Source organism: Sycon ciliatum, chromosome 1, assembly GCF_964019385.1.
Source record: "Sycon ciliatum chromosome 1, ocSycCili1.1, whole genome shotgun sequence".
NCBI lineage: Eukaryota > Metazoa > Porifera > Calcarea > Leucosolenida > Sycettidae > Sycon > Sycon ciliatum.
In genome coordinates this window covers 84,336,207-84,354,211 of record NC_088643.1, presented here as the reverse complement: position 1 = coordinate 84,354,211, position 18,005 = coordinate 84,336,207, and the positions used below count along the sequence as shown (strand labels likewise).

General features: G+C 48.5%; 2 protein-coding genes and 1 long non-coding RNA gene across 3 annotated transcripts in view; 1 reads left to right on the top strand and 2 right to left on the bottom strand.

Annotated features, from left to right (window-relative positions):
* Positions 1-1,089: 1,089 nt before the first annotated feature.
* Positions 1,090-2,917, bottom strand: LOC135805968 (zinc finger protein 385D-like). Its single transcript, XM_065320094.1, has one exon. The coding sequence runs from the start codon at positions 2,791-2,793 to the stop codon at positions 1,573-1,575; it is 1,221 nt and encodes a 406-aa protein (XP_065176166.1). The 5' UTR covers positions 2,794-2,917; the 3' UTR covers positions 1,090-1,572.
* A 4,299-nt stretch (positions 2,918-7,216) lies between these two features.
* LOC135805967 (vesicular inhibitory amino acid transporter-like) lies at positions 7,217-13,247 on the bottom strand. The gene is made up of 4 exons (XM_065320093.1): positions 12,739-13,247; positions 10,468-10,781; positions 8,902-9,439; positions 7,217-7,919 (listed from the first exon to the last, which is right to left on the bottom strand). The coding sequence occupies exons 1-4, from the start codon at positions 13,039-13,041 to the stop codon at positions 7,614-7,616; spliced, it is 1,461 nt and encodes a 486-aa protein (XP_065176165.1). The 5' UTR covers positions 13,042-13,247; the 3' UTR covers positions 7,217-7,613.
* A 1,120-nt stretch (positions 13,248-14,367) lies between these two features.
* The window catches only part of LOC135805974 (uncharacterized), a 7,455-nt gene continuing 3,817 nt past the window's right edge, over positions 14,368-18,005 (top strand). The window contains exon 1 of the long non-coding RNA XR_010551192.1: positions 14,368-14,687. This is a non-coding gene — a long non-coding RNA (uncharacterized LOC135805974). The remainder of the gene's footprint in view (positions 14,688-18,005) is intronic.

Here is an 18,005-nt window from a genome sequence, read left to right as displayed (position 1 = left end):
GTGCACGCCACCAGCATTCCAGCTTGGAGGGTTCCGCAATTATTCCAAGTTGGAATGCACGGTACAGCGGCGGATCCAGCCATCTCTACAGGGGGTTCCAGTATGGTCAAAACTGAATAGCGTCATACATGTACATGGACACGCATACCGTAGTGACCAGCAACTCAGTACAGTTACGAAATTTATGGGGTTCCGCGAAACCCCTCCTGGATCCGCCCCAGTGTAGGCTGTGACGCTGCCTCTGTGACCGGGTCGACCCTTGATGAATGTGTACTAACTTGTATGTAATTTTAATCCAAGGCTCGCCAGCGGAGTCTAATTAATTATTTAGTAATTAGTGATCTCGTCCGAAATGCCCCCCCCCCCCCCCCGGCGTTGGCAGTGGTACCCTTTGCTACAAAATAATTACAATGCCAGACTGTCCAACCTTGCCACTTTTCCAAAGCAGGACACCTATATAAAATGTATACAAAGGCAATTGTCTCCCATGTAAATGTACATAAATGTTTTGGTCCAAAGCAGGACGGTTGGACAGCCTGCAATGCTCTCAGGCCAAGATCATGTGTTGGAGGGCTGGTGGCTGTATGAGTGCACAGTGCACAGTGGTGCCTGCAGTACACAGACACTGATATGTGCTGGTTTCTATGAACAGAAAAGTGATGTACATATTCGTAAGAAAGCAAGTGCGACTGCATGCTTACTGTTCAGTTGCTGGCAACCGTGTCCAGATGACCATGGTGACTGACCGTTGATTGCTCAGTATAGCCAATATCCTATTCCATGCAGAACACGACACTCAAGAAGAACACAGACAACAACACTGCACGCTGCTGCTACTACGCTGGTGACGTGCATGCAGATCAACAGTGCAAGAACTACCGTATTTCCCCGAATATATAGGTCGCACCTTTCTACACAAAAATTCAAGGGTGAGAAAGGGGGTGCGACTTACAATCGAGCATGACTTACTACTGAAGTGATCATGTCGAAATAATATCGCTGAAACCTGAAAACGGGGGTGCGACGTATAATCGAGCGTGACTTATAATTGGGGAAATACGGTATTCTTACCAGTCACAGATGCTAGCATGATACTGTGTACACTGTGTACACTGTCAGTCCACGATTGAAGAAAGCAAACTGTGGGAGGCAAGGCACTGTATGCCTGGAAACAGCAGTAACTAGATAATACACTTCAAAAGGCGAAGACAATCGCAAACAAAAAACAACTGGCGGTACAGACAAACACAACGCACAGTCAGATGCAGCTGCATGGCGACAAGAAAAGCAGCACTCGCCAACTGGGTGCTCAAGAAAAAGAAAGCTGAAAGCGTGGTGCAAGTGTCCGCAGCTAGTAAAGGATACATCACAGGAGAAAAAAAAACCCACACACACAGAAGTAGCCAGACATGGACATCATGAAAGTATGGCCAGGAGCCGAAGCAGACTAGCTACATACACTCACTCGAAATGGCAAACCAGCAGATGGACTGTATCAAGAGGTGACAATGCGAAAATGAAGAGCAATCACAGTAGGAGCGGAAGAGAAGCAATGCCTACAAGGCATATTGGTTACCATGCATGGTGCGACGGACGTTCATTGAAGTAGCGATCAGTGCCTCGCGCATCAGGCCTGGGTTCAAAGTGATGCATACCACTGCGCCACAGTTGTTCATCATGCCACTGTCTTCGTCTTCGCTCTTCTTCGTGCCACCGGGCCGCCTCCTCATGATGAGCTCGTTGATGGTCCCCACCGTACCAGGGCTGTGGATGATGGTTAAACGGTGGTGCTGGCCCATGATGTTCTCCATGCCAGGCCGACGGAATAAGTGGCTCACGACCGGGCCTTGGGGGTTCGCTGTAAGGACGCTGATTCCTGCCCCTGCCACCGGCTCCTCGGCCGCCACGCGGTGGACCTCCCCGGCCGCCGCGTGGTGCAAAGCCTTGGGCATTGTTTCGCTGGGGCCTCGCGGCTCCGGTGGTTTGCTTTCCAGGCTGATGTGGACCACCGGTGTGCTTTTGCTCCCTCGCTGCATCACTGCCGTTGGCTGCCTGTGGTGCGGTGGCGCAGCTAGTGTTCGATGGGTCTGCTGAAGACACTGGCGCTCGGCGAGCCATGGTTGGTGTCTGCTCCATTCCATTGAACAGATCATCAAATTGGTCTTCGGCAAAGTTGACTGGTCCAGCAGGGCGCCTCACTGGTGGGCGGGGCACAGGCCCATGAAGCACCTCCAGTGGGGTCGGTTGACCGGCAGTAGTAGGCAATTCACCGGACACGAGCAGGTCCGCCTCAATTTGCTTGTGCTTTTTACTCGTAACGTGTTGATGGTATTGGCTTTTGGAGTTCAGTTGTAACTTACATATCACACAGTACAAGGGTCTGATATTTTCTACGTAACTATTTGCAGCAGCCTGAGTATTTAACTTATGCTTCTGGCTTTCGTTATGCTGACCCAATAGCTCCTCCGTCGCCAGGGCCACTCGACACACCAAGCACTCAAAAAAAGTCGCGTCCTCGGTTCCTTTACCATCCTCTTTCACTGCCTCCGCGTTGCCTGCATCCTTGGTGGGCTCTGAATTCACTGAAGCACCATTGTCGGTGACGACGGTCGGCTTTTGTACACTATCTTGGTTGCTTTTTGCAGAGCCCTCAGAGTTACATTCTGTACTTTTTTGGGGTAATTCGTCGTCAACAGTTTTGTTGTCACTGTTGCTACTGCCAGTACTGGCTTTGAACGATTCGCTCAAGCCGGGAATACTGCCGGCCAACACGCCACCCGATACGAAGCTCATGCTCTACTCGAACACCCCAACTTCCACTAAGAGGAAGTAACTACTTGGATAAAATCTATGGACAGCCCTGCTGTGCTATAATACCAGACCACCTGGAAAGAAATTATTTGGCACCACTTCGCAAGTACGGAAATCTGATCTGAACAATTAATTATTTTATTTAGAAAAATATTTTGCTCTTTTTAATATTAAAATTATTTTGGACAAAAAGAATTACCGTACGTGATGATGTCATGAAAAAGGCCAGCAAAATCATTGGACAGTATAGTAGGATCGCCAGATTCAAAAAAGCCGTCTAAAAGTTGCACTTTTATTTGCAGTCGCGGGAAATTTGAAGCCCTTCGTGGAGGAAAATTCTCAAGACAACAAAATGCCGACGAAAACAAAGACAGCCGCCGCACCGAGAATACTCCACTTCGCTTCGATTCTTTGCGCTCTACACAATCCTACGGATACACACTCCCCTGAGATCTTTTCGCGACGGCCACAGATGAGAAACAGTGTCGTCCTCGTCGGCTTTCTGGATGGTAAATATATTCTTGGATTCAAAACGTCCCTCCGCAGATTTCGTGCCGCATTGTTTGGCACTAACCGATTGCAATTCTTTTTGCATGTGTGCACAGATATTGCTTAGATGTATCGGTGAGAGGATTCTTTTTAGTGCCATTTATCGAGTTAGTCTGTTCTCGCCAGGTTTTCAGCAGTCATATTTTATTTGAAATTCGCGTCATATAGTCATAATGATTATCATACTGGCGAGCTACTGCAACACAGCCGAAATCAGAAACAGTGGGTGGAGGCTGGAAACTATACCACCATGATACCACCATAACAAGGAATGAAAATAAACACTTATTTGGATAATAGAAATGGGACGAACACATGCGGCAATGTCAGCAATGTGGCCCGGAACGCGCAATATGTGAAGAGCCATACCAGTTTACGCATCCACAAACTGTACAAGACTGCGAAGCCAGAAAGCCGTCAACAGCATAATGTATGTATAAGCTGGCCTCGCATAAAGCCTGATAACGGTATAGCGAAATGGCCGGCAGCGAAGAGTAGCCGGCCAACCCACTGTGCAGTGCTGACGACTGTGAGGGTGACATGCACTGCCACGTATCCCAAATGCCAAAGCGCCATGCTAATTCTTAGTAGCTACATGATAGACTAGCATGTGGAATGCGTCAACAGCGATCACAAAACAGCCACGGCGGGACTCGCCAAACTTGTTCTCCGATACAGTAGTATCTGCAAGTCAACTTCCAGATAGAGGTGACACCAGAAGGTTGGTATTGCAGCACATGTTACAATGCCTAGCTGCACATCCTGACAGGCAACTTGTGGATAGGGTAGCGTGCACCAGCCAGCACAGACCACCAGGTACATGCCATCATCACCATCACTGATCAATCACGGCATCGTGCTTCACCGAAATGGGTCGGACATGCTGCAGTTCCTCTACAACTCAATCCTGGAGCAGCGATGGAATCTTCCGCGGCAGAGGCAAGAACCAGACACCCTGCACACAGCAACACAAAAAAGCAACAACTCCAGAATGGCACCAACTAAGGTAAGAAGTATCTACAATGGGCACGTCCTATTACACAAAATCTCGTCGTTTCTAGAATTCAGAAATTACACACTCGACGTACACGCCATGCTAGGTACACTTGCGGGCGAGGGTGTACGGGATCCCACGTGATCCCCCTTTACGATTTCTACGTGTAGTTTGTTTACATAGCCGCAATCCGTTCATTCTGGTCATTCAAGGATTATAAAACCTGGGTCGAGAATGTGTAATCGAAAGAGCCCAATGTAATGTATGATACATGTATATGATTGACGTGGTATGGCAACGTGAGCAAAGAATTGGCGATTTGGCAAGTTTGGCTTATCGTATGCAAGCGAGAGATATGCCATTCGAACTGCTATCAAATTGTCTTAACCTCTGGAAGTCACTGTGGTGAATGTTTGAAGCAGAATATACACAATAGTATACAGTGCTAGAGGCCAAGCCACACAGTTACATGCAGAATCAAGCATGTACACACCTTCCTGATCGACGTGGTGGAAACATATAGACATTCGGCTGAGCTGATAAACATTGCTGCCATGCATACATTGCTATAATGTCAATGGTTGACCGACACATGTCTGTCGGGGTTCAGAAAGGTATGCTGCACACGTTCTCCATGACATCTGTAGATGACACACACAATAACACGCAGTGGTAAAGAATCAACTGTGAAGACACCTTCGTGGTTTCCACAGGACCGATATACCACACGTAGACTTCGCGACAAATACATGTACCGCGGCAACATTTTCAACTCATGTAATGCCTAGTCATGGGTTTCTGTACTCAACAAGTAATGCTGTACAGATGCAAGAAATTTCATAGAATCTTGTAGAATCCTGTAGACTGTGTTGGGTGTTGAATGTACAGGAAAACGTGTTCACTGCTCTTTGCTTTATGAAACGTGCCCTGAAGGCATTTCATACGGAACCATTTTTCCAAAGAAGATCTAGCTAGTCTTGAGCTCTATCCAAAGTGATGAAGCTGGAAAAGCGATTGTCTTCCCATGATTATTGGTCTAAATTGGTCAAATGTGCATGTATGGCACACAACGAACACCCAAGCAGGAATACAAACAACTACGGGAATTCGTACATCTGTACAACGTGCACAAGGACCATTGATAAAGTGATCCAGATTCAAGACTGCAACGGCAAGTGTACAGACTCAATAACGATCACAGCAGCAACACGGGTCCCAGGAGGAGCGACAGCAGCAACAATGCTAAAAAAAGCAACACCAGCGGTAGCGGTAATGCCAGTGGCAGCAGCAGCAACAATCGCAGCAGCAGCAGTACAACCCACTGAGGGCATGCTCATATTGCGACCAAAACCAGTGGCCATGCGCAAAAGCGGGTAAGTTGAATGGCAACAGCACACACATGAACTGAACGTCACAGTTACGTTACAAATCCTGATTGCGGCCTCAGTGGGGGGGGGGGGGGGGGGGGGGGGAGTATGTGCAGCGTGAGCGCACCTCAAGCACCAGCACAAACCTTGCAGCAAATCTGCACAACCCTTCAAAGCCCCACAATTTGTTGCTGCAAAATAACCCGTCGTAATAGCACAACTAGCTGTAGCACCAACCCCTGACAACAACCATTTGCAGCACCTATCGTCACATAATCAACCCAAATCTCCTCATTAGCAACAGCAGCAGCAGCATCATCATGTTCAGCTACGACAACCACAGTGGTACCAGCACAAACAGCTCCAACAGCAGGAACATGACGCGGCTTATGATGTGCATGGTATATTATAATTATGTATACTGCAGTGTACCAAGAATCTTTTCGGACTATCCCCTACTGCTACATTATGAAAAATCTAAAGATTTCCTGGCGTATTCACCTCCATTATTTGAGCAATACAAATCCATACTCAAGGAAATCTTTAGAGTACCACAGTACTCACTGGCTAAATGCTACTTTTTTCAAGTCCAAGCATTATGGAAGGCACGACATTACTTTACATCATTTGCTCTTTGTCAATAGATGCGTCACACATGCATTGCCCATGATCATGTACACTACTGCACTCGTACTCGGACGTCTCTTATCATATATCCGGGCACCTTGGGACCGGGCACTGCCCGTATTTCAGATTTGCCCCTATCTCAGGTAACTCAAGTACCATGTATTGTATCATTTTTATAAGAAGTATATTTGGCGCATAGGCACATACATGTCCAGGATACAAAAAGAATCCTTTGATAAAAATGTGTGGATCATTAGTTCATTACACAGGTCGTTTATTATTATACAATTATACTGTTATAGTGACAAATAAGCACTTGCGCATACAAAAAAAGTTCAACCCCCCCCCCCCCCAAAAAAGAGTCCATAAATGTTTATGCACTCTTGCCCAAATTCAAAGCATTTTTGCCATAGGAACTCAAGCTGAAGGTGCCCGGTAGAGAGGCATGCCCGTATCTGAGGTGTCCGGATAAGAGACGTTTGAGCGTAGTACCAAGAGTATACCCCCCCCCCCCCCCCCCCCCGGGGTTATACTCTTGATAGTACTCGATTACGAGTGTGCACGTGCATGTGCCGCTCCGCCTGATCCGCTGATCCCAAGTGCATGGTGGCTTGGTGCACCGGTGGCACACAGCTAGCCGAAGGCAAGATTTACCAGTGTAACAGGGTACATGTACATGGAAATAACACTGAGTCACACTGACCTGGACACTGCGTTCTAACAAAATACACAATTGACAGGTGCCTGGACAATGGTCGCTTCCAGCAGCACAACATCTGCATGCTGGCGATAAAAAAAAGCACTCGCCAGTTCGTGACCCGAGACCAGAAGATAATTCCCAGTGCCACATCGCACAGATGAGAAAGAGTAGACTAGTTGATGGTATTGTTCGAAATAAATACGAGTGTTCGAAGCGAAGACTTCAATTTAGCGTTTTTAATTTAAAAAAGACTTGGCACTGGTACATGTAACTGATATGTGCGTTTCTAGGTCTCATGCATATACGGATTAAGCCATTCTAAAAGTACTGTAGATAGTCAGTGCAAAATAAATATCAGAAGTGGTCTCTTGCAGATTCATGCAAACACATCTGAAAGGCTCTAAAGATAAAATTACAACCGAACAGTTACCATAACTATGTTTGGTCGTAGGTCTAAAATATCAGATCAAAACTGTCCAGCTTGTTTGCAGGAGAATAAGAGTATAAAGTCTCAATCAAAAGCAACTGCTTCAACACCGGCAACGATACGTTGACGTGAAAAGGATCAACTCGATGAAAGCTCCGTGTATGAGGCATACACACCTGAAACACCAGCCGCTGTGGAGATAAGAACAAGAATGATGTTGACAGACTTGCCCAACATGGTCAAGTGGCTGCGGTGCAGGACAAGGTGAAATACGCACGGCAGGACGAAAACAAGAAGAACGCACGTGATGCTGCCAATGAACGACATCAAGAGGTGAAAGTTGGGAATAGATACAGCCACGAGCAGTGTAATTCCTACCAAGAACATCCGCGTCGTGATGAAATAAAATAGCCGAAGACCACCATCATTGCCGGCTTTGCCACACTGGTAGACAACAGGGAAGCAAACACATAGAAAATATGCAGGTGTAGGAGGATGGATTTGAATACTCCGCTGCAGCAAGTCTCCCTGTACATGGGACGTGTCAGGGTAGAGAATAGCACTCCCCTGGTATTTTCTTAGTGTTCAGTGGAGTCAAGGACACACTTATTGAGAGCACGGCCAGTATGGCAGTAAGCAATACGAGGGAAAGGACACAGGGGCCTGTACATTGAACACTCGACTAACACACTGATGCTACAGGGTGTAAGAGCCTGTCCGGCGGCAAGGCTGAGGCCAGCTGTACAGTCGCATGCAGTGCGTTTACCATGCAGCACTTGTTGTGATGCTCAAAGTTGCTCAGCGCGAGGCATATGCATGGCCCTGGACGGATTGGATTTCGGCAACAGTTTCTTGTTTTGTTTTTTTCTTCTGGTCTTCTCTTCTATTATTTCCCCTCAAGTGATGCGGAGTGGTACGCACACTACCGGTTTGACATGAAGACCAAAGAAAGTAAGTGAGACCTGAGCGCCATTCTAATACATGTAATACATGGGTTTTTTTTAACGAGCTGGCTTTGGTGTCAACTTGGTGGTGTGAGCCATTTGGTAGGTTATCATGGGAAGGTTGTGTAGTGTTCAAAACACTCAAATTGGTTAAGTTGCCGCTACGTGCATCACCATGACACCGCCGCCAGTTCACACTAATAATACAGCTGCTTTGTACGCCTGTGTTCCTACAGAAGCCGATAAGGTATGAGTATTTATTCTGTCGTTTCCCAATTCGAACGGTAGTACAATACAATTGCGTTCCCGTTCCTACTTGTAGTGTTCACACTTAACGCCATCATGTGTGTCCCGTTGGTTCCTGTCACGCCAATCGAATGCGAACTAAGCTTTACTGTGGTCATCAAAGAGGCGGGCCCCAAGACTGGAGAAACAACACCATAAATCCCAGAAATCAGCCAAGCATGAAATAGACAACTTACCAGAGGGAAGTATCGCCGTAAAAATCGATCCATCATAGCCGAGACAGGGAACATGGGCAGTGCGTACGACAGAACAAGATTGATCAGGAGCAGAACGTCAATGATGTGATTCCACGGCGACTGCATGTTCTGGTTAATGATGTCCTTCGTTTCCGATCCATACGCCAGATAACCAAGAACACCAGACGTCATGTCCAGAATGGCAACCAGGAAGAAGGAGACATTGAGTGCAAAGCCAAACCGCAGAGGCTTCTCCATGCGAATGTGGAATGATGGGAACTGGCCATGCGCCGCATAGCCAAACACAACAATCCCGAGCGCAATGGGGAAATGCTGCCACGATGGTGTGGGGAAGTTCACAAAGTGCCACTCTTTGTACTTGGACACCGAGTTTGCCAGTATGGTGCTGACAACGCCAAAGATGGTGAAAACTCCCACCAAACTCAGCCATCCCAGCTGTGACAGGCGTGGGAGCAGGACAGTAGGAAGTACAATGCCGGCAGAGACGGTGATCCACACGTTGAGGCTGTGGTCAACCCTGTTGGTACATTGCAATCACAAAACAGAGAAAGAAACTCAACCATGTAGAGTGGAAAAGAAAAATCTGAGATCGCTTCCATCTAGAAAATTGATTCACTCTTCAACGGTAAGCCTGGTAACGTTAGGGCCAGCTGTGCAGCAATTGACCAGCAAATGACCAGGGTGTGCAATGAGAAGGATGCAGGAACACAATCATGACTCTACAACAACCACCAGATCATCTCCACCGGTACAATGTCTAGAGAATATCTTCTTTTTTTATGGCATCAGTACTACAGTGGAACTCACTTAGGCTGCATTTTAAAATACCTGGTAGAGTAGAGTAGAGTAGACTGGTCATTCTACCGATAGAGGTAGAAGGTAGAGGTAAGTGCACGAACGCTGTCCTACTGAATTTAGTAGTTTTTAACGATATGTACGTGAAATGTTTCTCTTCTGTATGGAGTTGTGTACAACTCCTTGATTTTTCTGGAAATCCCGTACCTCTACCAAGTTCTACCGACTTCTACCAGCTTTTGTTTGGTAGAAGGTAGAATCTACTCTTTTGAGTAGAAAAAAAGGAACGCATGTACCGAAAGAAGTAGTTTCTACCCAAACCTGTAGATATAAAATATAAAAAAAATGCCCCCATAGTACATTCTTGCTTACAGTCCATTCAGAAAAAGATGATATCCTAGCTTTTAGCCATAAACGGGTCAAATTTTGAGTTTTTTCAACAATTTTGGTCTGCAATCCCCCATGGAAAGCTCTTCCAATTATGTTTCTGAAGTCCATTTCTCCAAAAAGGAGCCATAACAAGATTAGGATTTTGGTCAGGTTTTGTCTTATAAGCACTGAATTGGGAAAGGCCAAGAAAATCCATTCCGCTTTACTCCCCTTGCATCATTGCTTTTAATATGGAGTTCGAACTCCAGTTGAGGGACATGTACCTTTTCGGACCCTTTTTCAAACTTCAAATTCCGCGGCACTGAACTGTGTACGACAAAATCACGAAAAATCGCCAAATACCCCCACTGACACACCTACCATTGACTGGTGAGCATACCAATGGCCGATCCCATAAGCACCAACATCAAACTGCAGACACCGAGTAGCTCCACACATTGGACAAGGAGCACAATCACTTGACCGCCGAATGGCCAGCACGCCTGCCCAATCGACGCATACGTGGACCGGACCAGAACCGGTTGGCTGACAGCAATAAGCGGCATAGATTCGCTGACAGAAATGCTAGCAGCATTGATCCTGCCCATGGCTGATACATTGGCAACCACTGGATGTTGAGTGATGCGAGACAGCATACTGGGTAACGGCTTGTCATACAGGCAGTCTATCAGCAGCTGGACACAAAACCAAACCATTAGGCACACAAGATACAAGTTTGCAGTGGAACAAGGATAAAAAATTAAAAAATTGTTGTCGCCAAGGAGTTTCATGGGTGCTAGGCCAATCATCAGACACCAATGACGTAATGGTTCATGCCTAGCCTAGCATTTTTCCATAGCAAACTTGTGTCATTCGGATCTGGCCACACGGTATCGAGCACTTTTGCAAGTACTTAGCAACATAGCTCGTGCACACAAGACATCTCACCAGTATATCTTAGGATCAACAGTGTGTAATGAGACTGATGACCATACTTGTCCAATACCCATCGTACAAGTAGAGCAAGGTGGTGTGTACCATCGCGAGATTAGTTGCCATTTCTCGCTTCCCTCCTGCGCGTTTGTTGCTTATTATCGTGTTCTTGTTGTGTATTTAATTTGTTTTAGTCCATTTTATTTTGCTAATTTTTGGGAACACAGTCCCATGCTGTGTGATCAGTCGTGTTGAGTCAGGTGTGTACCATGCGGAAACCCAGTCACATGACTTCACTGCCTGCCTGAGCACAATCACAGTATTCACCGAGTGCTGAATTGCATGAACGGTGATGCGCTCACGGAGGACTACGGGGATGCGGCCAAACTTGTTGCCGAGAAGCGCTCGCATGAGGTACGCGGTGGAGATCAAATTATTATTTAGATGACGGTATCATGGAATCCGCTGGGCAACCAGAATCTTCTGTGCGTCGTGTTTATCTCTTGACAACGGTGTGAACATGCAGCACCTTCTTTATGCATGGCGAAAATGCCTACACAGTACAGTGTACAGTTGTGCTCAGTGAAATCCAACCCAAAGTGCATATTTGGCGCCCTCAGCTTGCACGGCCCATGGCGCGCTGGTCGCTGGAAGTGGTACGAATGCAGCTGCACGTACACATGTACAAGTACAGTTATGTAATCGGAAACTGGTCCAGGGCACCATTTTTTGCACTTTTGGCTGGATTTCATGAGCGCAGCCTGTAGATCTACCGTTAGTTCATGGATGCATGCCGCATGGTGACGCCGTGTGGTGCTTGGTCACCAGTGCTATGTACTGACGATCTGTATAGTGGCAATACCCGGGATTATGCGACCGTGCCGCTGAACGAACAGAGTTTGTGTGTTTGATGTACAGTAAAAGAGCAATACCGTATTTACCCGTAAGTTTAATAGTACGTACTAACTTTCGAACTTAGCAGCCACATGAGTACTAACTTTCGGGGAGTAATTTTTTATCGGGGGTAAATGACACGCAGTGGGAAGCCTGCGCAACTCTAGTGTCCGTGCATATGATGTATGTACTGTACGGTGTCTGTATATGTAGGACGGGTACAAACTTACTATCTTTCGGGGGGGAACTGTCTTTCGGGGTGATAACCTCGGCAGTGGAAAGTGTATTTTTTATAGGGGGGGGGGGGGGGGGTACTAAGTCATTGGGGAGAACTAACTTACGGGGAAATACGGTAGTTCTTGAATATTACGCTTGGACTTGAGACGGCGCCATGCCACTGTACTATGTGGACAGTAGGCCCTATTACTGTAAAAGCAGAAATTTTCGGTGGTGTAATATTTTCGGTATTCTCCAAAATGGGTGGTTCGGTAGAGGGAAATTTTCGGTAAAACCCGTTCTTCAGGTAAGTGTACTAGTCATGTATACAGTATCGGTTGTACCGAAATTTTCGGTGCGTTTTATTTTCGGTAAAAATTGTCGGCACCGAAGTTACCGAAAATAAAACACCACCGAAAATTTCTGCTTTTACAGTATATAAGCTGGGTGGTTGTATGTCAAAACCCCGACTGTGCGGAGATGTAGTTTGCCGTACCAATGGCAAATGATAAAATACCAAGGTACAAAATTAATATTCATCAGTTGAGGATGTTGACAAGGCACAAGGTCAGTGTGTTTCGGACAAAGTACTGGCAGCTCAACTCTTACCTTTCCAGTGATATTGGACATGATTGCCACGACAATTAGGGCACCCAGTGCAACCCAGCCACCTCTGAACACTGCATACGGCAACGACAACACGCTGACACTTTGAATGGCGTTCGCGATGTTCCAAATGGTTTTCGCCGTCGATGTGCTGCGATCGGAGAATACTTCATCTCCATTCTCGTCTTGTCTTGCACCAGGCTCGCTGTCTGGCTCGGTCGAGGCCATTCTTCCTTCCCATCTAGGCTTTACGGACACCAGTTTAGTCAGGTCATTGACCGGCCCGAAGGCCTCGTCCGAAGCCATTGGGCAAATTCATCGCTAGCTGGACTGGAGCCGAAAAGGCCCCAATGAAAATGCTTTTATTGAAAGAATATCATGACTGAGTGTTGTCAACAACGAGCCAGAGTTCAGTCATGAGGCTAAGGTATGAGCAGTGGAAACTTTGACACCTGGCGGCCCTTGCCAGTACCAACTACCATGATCGTCCACCACCATCAATCATATCCTCAGCTCAGTGCTTCAGTTACATGGTTAGCTTTAGTTCAGTCACCAATGCTGGCACTGGTCACGTCTACGTAGGTAGTTCAGTTGTGGCTGCGCTTGTCATGCAACTGTCAACATCATGTCACCCATGCATGGTCATCTGGTCAGTGGTAATAGCTAGGATTATTTCTAGTGTTTAAACCGAACACGGATTCTTCGAACGAATAATCTATCGAATAATTTCGCCCTCCATCGAACGAATAATCTATATTCTATCATATGCATGACGGCATTTTTCAACACTTTTTCAGCACTTTTTCAGTAGTTTTTTTGAATTTTTTTTGCTGATTATCGGATTTTGTTATGTGGAGGTGCAAAACCGGTTAACCTGTACCACCAAGAGTACATAACCCCCCCCCCCCCCCCCCAGAGTGTGCAACGCCTGATCCAGCTCTGCATAGGGTACTAGGGTCTTCGTCGAGCGTAATTGGATCTTCACTGCATCCATGTGTTCCCTCGTATGGAAAGAAGAGAAGTAATACTAGATACCGATAGGAGATTAAAACTTGGAGGAGAGGAGATTGAGAAGAAATACTACGAGCAGATTTACGCAGTGCAAATATCAGCAGGGTCAGCACTGAGCATACATGTAGATCTTTTTTTTTTTTTTTTTTTTTTTCGATTTCTGATAATTCCTACGACTATTCGATTATTCGTTCACCCCACGAATATTCTAAATAATTCGATTATTCGATTATTCGTTTCAACACTAATTATTTCACTCTCTTGAGGACCAACGACTTGTCCTGGCCTGGATCTGGGTAGTAGGCTGGGTTACATCATTCATGCAGATCCAGCTACAGGACCAGGAATCCAGGATCCACAGCAGGACAACACTGAACTGTTCAGCAACACGAACTACGCGAAGCAGGAAGTCGCAAAATCAAAAAACAAAACAAAGACAGTTTTTTTTGAATCTACAGAATGACGTCATGAGTACATTCGCGGCCGGCGGCATATCCGGCCGGCATGATGATCGATGAGGTGGCGCCGCGGCGGCCGCGGCCAGCCTACTAATTTTTCTCTGCATCACGATTATCCATCATGATTCATGTGCGTACAATCAGTACATGTATCATCATTGACATTGCCAGTGCAATGTTCAAAACGACTGACTGAATTGTGTGTATGTCTGTGAGCAGCCAGATTAGAAACAAGAGTGAACTGTGAAGTCAAGAAGCAGAGATAGAGTGTGCCAACTACTAAAACTAGCTGAGCGATTTCGCCTCCAAGCTCGCATCAGTGGGATGGAAAGCTGAGCAGACAATGGGAGGAACTGCATCAAAAGTTGGAAAAGCCTTTGGGCTGGTGTCAGATGAGGGCCATGACGACTCGGATAATCGGATCGATTTGCAGCAAGCAGTAGCTGGAGTCAAAGTATCTGCCCACGTATGGACAAGAGCAAGGTCAGTCATCCATAGTTACTTGTGCTTCCGTACGTGCTTAGTTATACACATACTGCACACCATATTGCATGTTGTACAACTAGTACTGCCAGCTGATATGAGCGGTACAACGTCGATCAGGACTCAGGAGAGCGCGTGCAAGCGCAAGCAAGAGCACTTCGCTCGTGGCAAAAATACGTAGTGTGGAACAAAACCTATAGTATATAAAGTGCGGACCTCAACAGGAAAAAAGAAGAAGAAAAAAAAAGGGAATATGCGGACATGAGGGTCGCGCGCGCAAAGAGTTATAAGGGGCACATGTGAGCAGGAAAGAACTACACTCGTACAACGATGGCCTCAGCATTAACGAGAGAGGCAGGGCAGTCCACCGGTACACGCGAGGGGAAGAGGGAGCGACTTCCACGGATGCACATGACGCTAGCACGCACAAGGGCAAAGCTAAGGCGGCAGCGGATAAGGGCCATGGTTGTCGAGTATGGCTCGCACGTCTTCTCCGGCAGCAGCGATGCGATGCGCTTGTAGAGCGACGAGGCGTACTTGCTCATGCCACCCGTAGTGGAAAACACTGCAGGCACGAACGATGCGTGCTCCACCTCACGGAGTCGCTGTTCGTAGGACCGCTTCTTAGCCTTCTCGTGACGGACGTAGGTGGCCGGGAGGGAGGAGGACTGGTTTGAAGGCGCACAAGGGTTGAAGACCCTGACATCGATAAAGGTGCGTTCAAACCGCCCTCCCCACACTCCATTGGCTGCTACATCCAGACGAGCATTGTCGTCAGTGATAGCAGTGCGGAGGCGAAGTTGTTCCCCGGTGAGCGGCTGTAAGTGAGGCTACACTGCGACATTCGTGGCGACACGCTTCAGCAGGCCAGCAGTGACGTCTCGGATCTCATTGTGTCGGATGGAGGGATAACTTCCTGTTGGGCACGGCAGGGCATGTGCGATGGAGAAAGGCCTGCCACAGCCACAGGTCGCCGACATCCTGGGAAGTCTCCAGTTGTAGCGAAGGCTGAGGGCATCCCTGAACTCGCCCTTGAGAGGGCGAAACCGTATCGGCTCAGTGGTCGACACGTTAGCCAGCTTGAGGCGCCGCGCTCTGCGGCTAAGTCCATCACTCGCTGCTTGTCCGGCGTCAAAGATTCTCGCAGGATAACGGAGAAGGTACGGGTAGCATCACGGGAGCGGGATTGTACCTCTCTTTTGGCAGCCCGCAGAGCATACGGAGCTCCACCAAGCTCGAACCTCTGAGTCACGATGTTACGCTGCAGGGATTGGGTGACGTGGCGGGACCCGTTGTACTGGTCGGACAGCTCCGTAGGGCTAACCATACCGAGACCACCGTGGCGGCAGGGGAGAGACAACACACCGCGATCCTCGCTGTTGATTGTTTGCCCGGTGATAGCAGGGATGAGCGTCTCCGCAATGGCCTTCTCCTGCGGCTCCATGGCTGTGGCTGTGGTCGGCAGATGAGGGCCCACTTTCCCTTCAGCGCTTGGGTGAAAGCAGAGTAGGCAGCGTGAGGCTGAGACATGGCAATGTTGGAGAGGCGGTTCACTTGCCCAGGCCAAGACTGCACCTTGTCACTTAGGAAGTGCCCTGCGAACTGAGGTGAGCCGATCGCGGCACCAATATACATGTACTGGCATCCTTCTGTGCGGATTTTAACTCCTGTGCTGGCGAACAACTCTTCCGCCCGGTCCAGGTAGGCTGGTTTGACCAGGAGAATAGATTTGGCTGGGTTCAGATTGTAGCCGTAGGAAGGACCATTCTCGGTAAGGCCTCCCCACCACCTTCGCAGCGGCATCAGCTTTCCACCGGCTCCTGCATCGTCGGCAAACCACTCCTGAATGGCACCCGGTGTAGCAACAGACTTAAGCAGTGGTAGAACACCCAGGGCGTACATTGGCATTGCAATGGGGTCGCCCTGGGTGGTCCCTTCACTGGAGAGAATGGTTTCCCCACCGACGAAGAGATGTGCGAGCTGGCGGTACGTGTTGATGACAATGGGGGACATCGCTGGGCAGAGGTGCTGAATGTTACGCATGCAGGCTTCCCGGTTGAGCGTATTAAAAGCGTTCGAGGCATCGGCAAGCAGGATGGCCTCAGTCTCCTCATCCTCAAACACGGTGTGCATGGCGTGGATGGCTGCCTCTACCCCGCATTCGTGCCCGGCGCAAAGCTGCCAGCTGCATCTTGGATGTCGTCTCGGAGGAGAAGGAGGATGGCCTTTCCGAGGATCCGTCTCAACACCTCCCCAATCCCGATTGGCCGCACTCCTGGATTCTTGTTGAGGGGAATGAGTTGGCATGAAACATATGCCTCCAGCATGGCCGGGTCAACGTAGGTGCTCGCCAGGCGACGTGCACAGATGGCCATAGAGTCGCACAGCTCAGTTGAGGCGCCTCCGAAGCTGGTGCACATCCGTCGCCAAGTGTCCGAGTCGACACCGGAGGGCCCAGCGGAGCCATGGGTGTTGAGGGCTGCCCGTCACACTACCTCCCGTGTCAGGGACTCAAACTGGATTGGATGTGGTGGTGCAGGTGCATCTCCTTCGAGCAGGGCGTCGGGTTTGGCAGACTGAGCATCCGGGTGTTTCGAGATGAGAATGTCGCGGACCGTGTCGTTTCCTATCTTCTCATCAAGGTCTAGAACTCCTCCTGGGGTATCGTCCTCTAGAATGTTAAGAGCCGCCTTCAATTTCCCTCTGGTGACCATTGATGCAAAGTCCCTGGCAATGTCCGGCTGTGTGTCTGCTCTGTCCTGCCGTTGTCGTGCTTTACTGAGCTGCTGGTGGATTGTTTGGCATTCCCGCGGGAGCTCCGGGATTGATCCCGCTTGCGATGGGTCCATCCGTCGTCTGAGGCATTTGGCATACGATGATTGCGGCGACTGGTAGGGCTTCTGAAGCAGAAGCAGCTGGTATACCATGCCAATTTTAAGGGCTTGATCTTCGTCCGCCTCCGTGCCACTGTCGAGGGCGGCTAGTTGCAATAGCTGGGTCTCGTCTGTCGTGGAGTCCTGAGAAACCGTCCTGAGAAACCTGGACCTCAGCGGCTGTCCCACGTGGTGGGGAGTTCAAATGATTTTCAGTGAGGGCACCGGCCACGGTGTCCGGTGCATGTTCGGCACGTGGCGGAGAGTTCAAACTTGACGCGAGCAAGTCCCACGCTAGCTGTTGTGAGCTGGAAACTGGCGCTGAGGGGGCAGCGTCGAGCACCGCAGGAGCGAGTTCCTCGGCCGTGGCTGCTCTCGGGATACATGTACTACTACAACTAGTCTCGGGTGGTACAGCTACAGCTACGGTAACGGAATCCACACT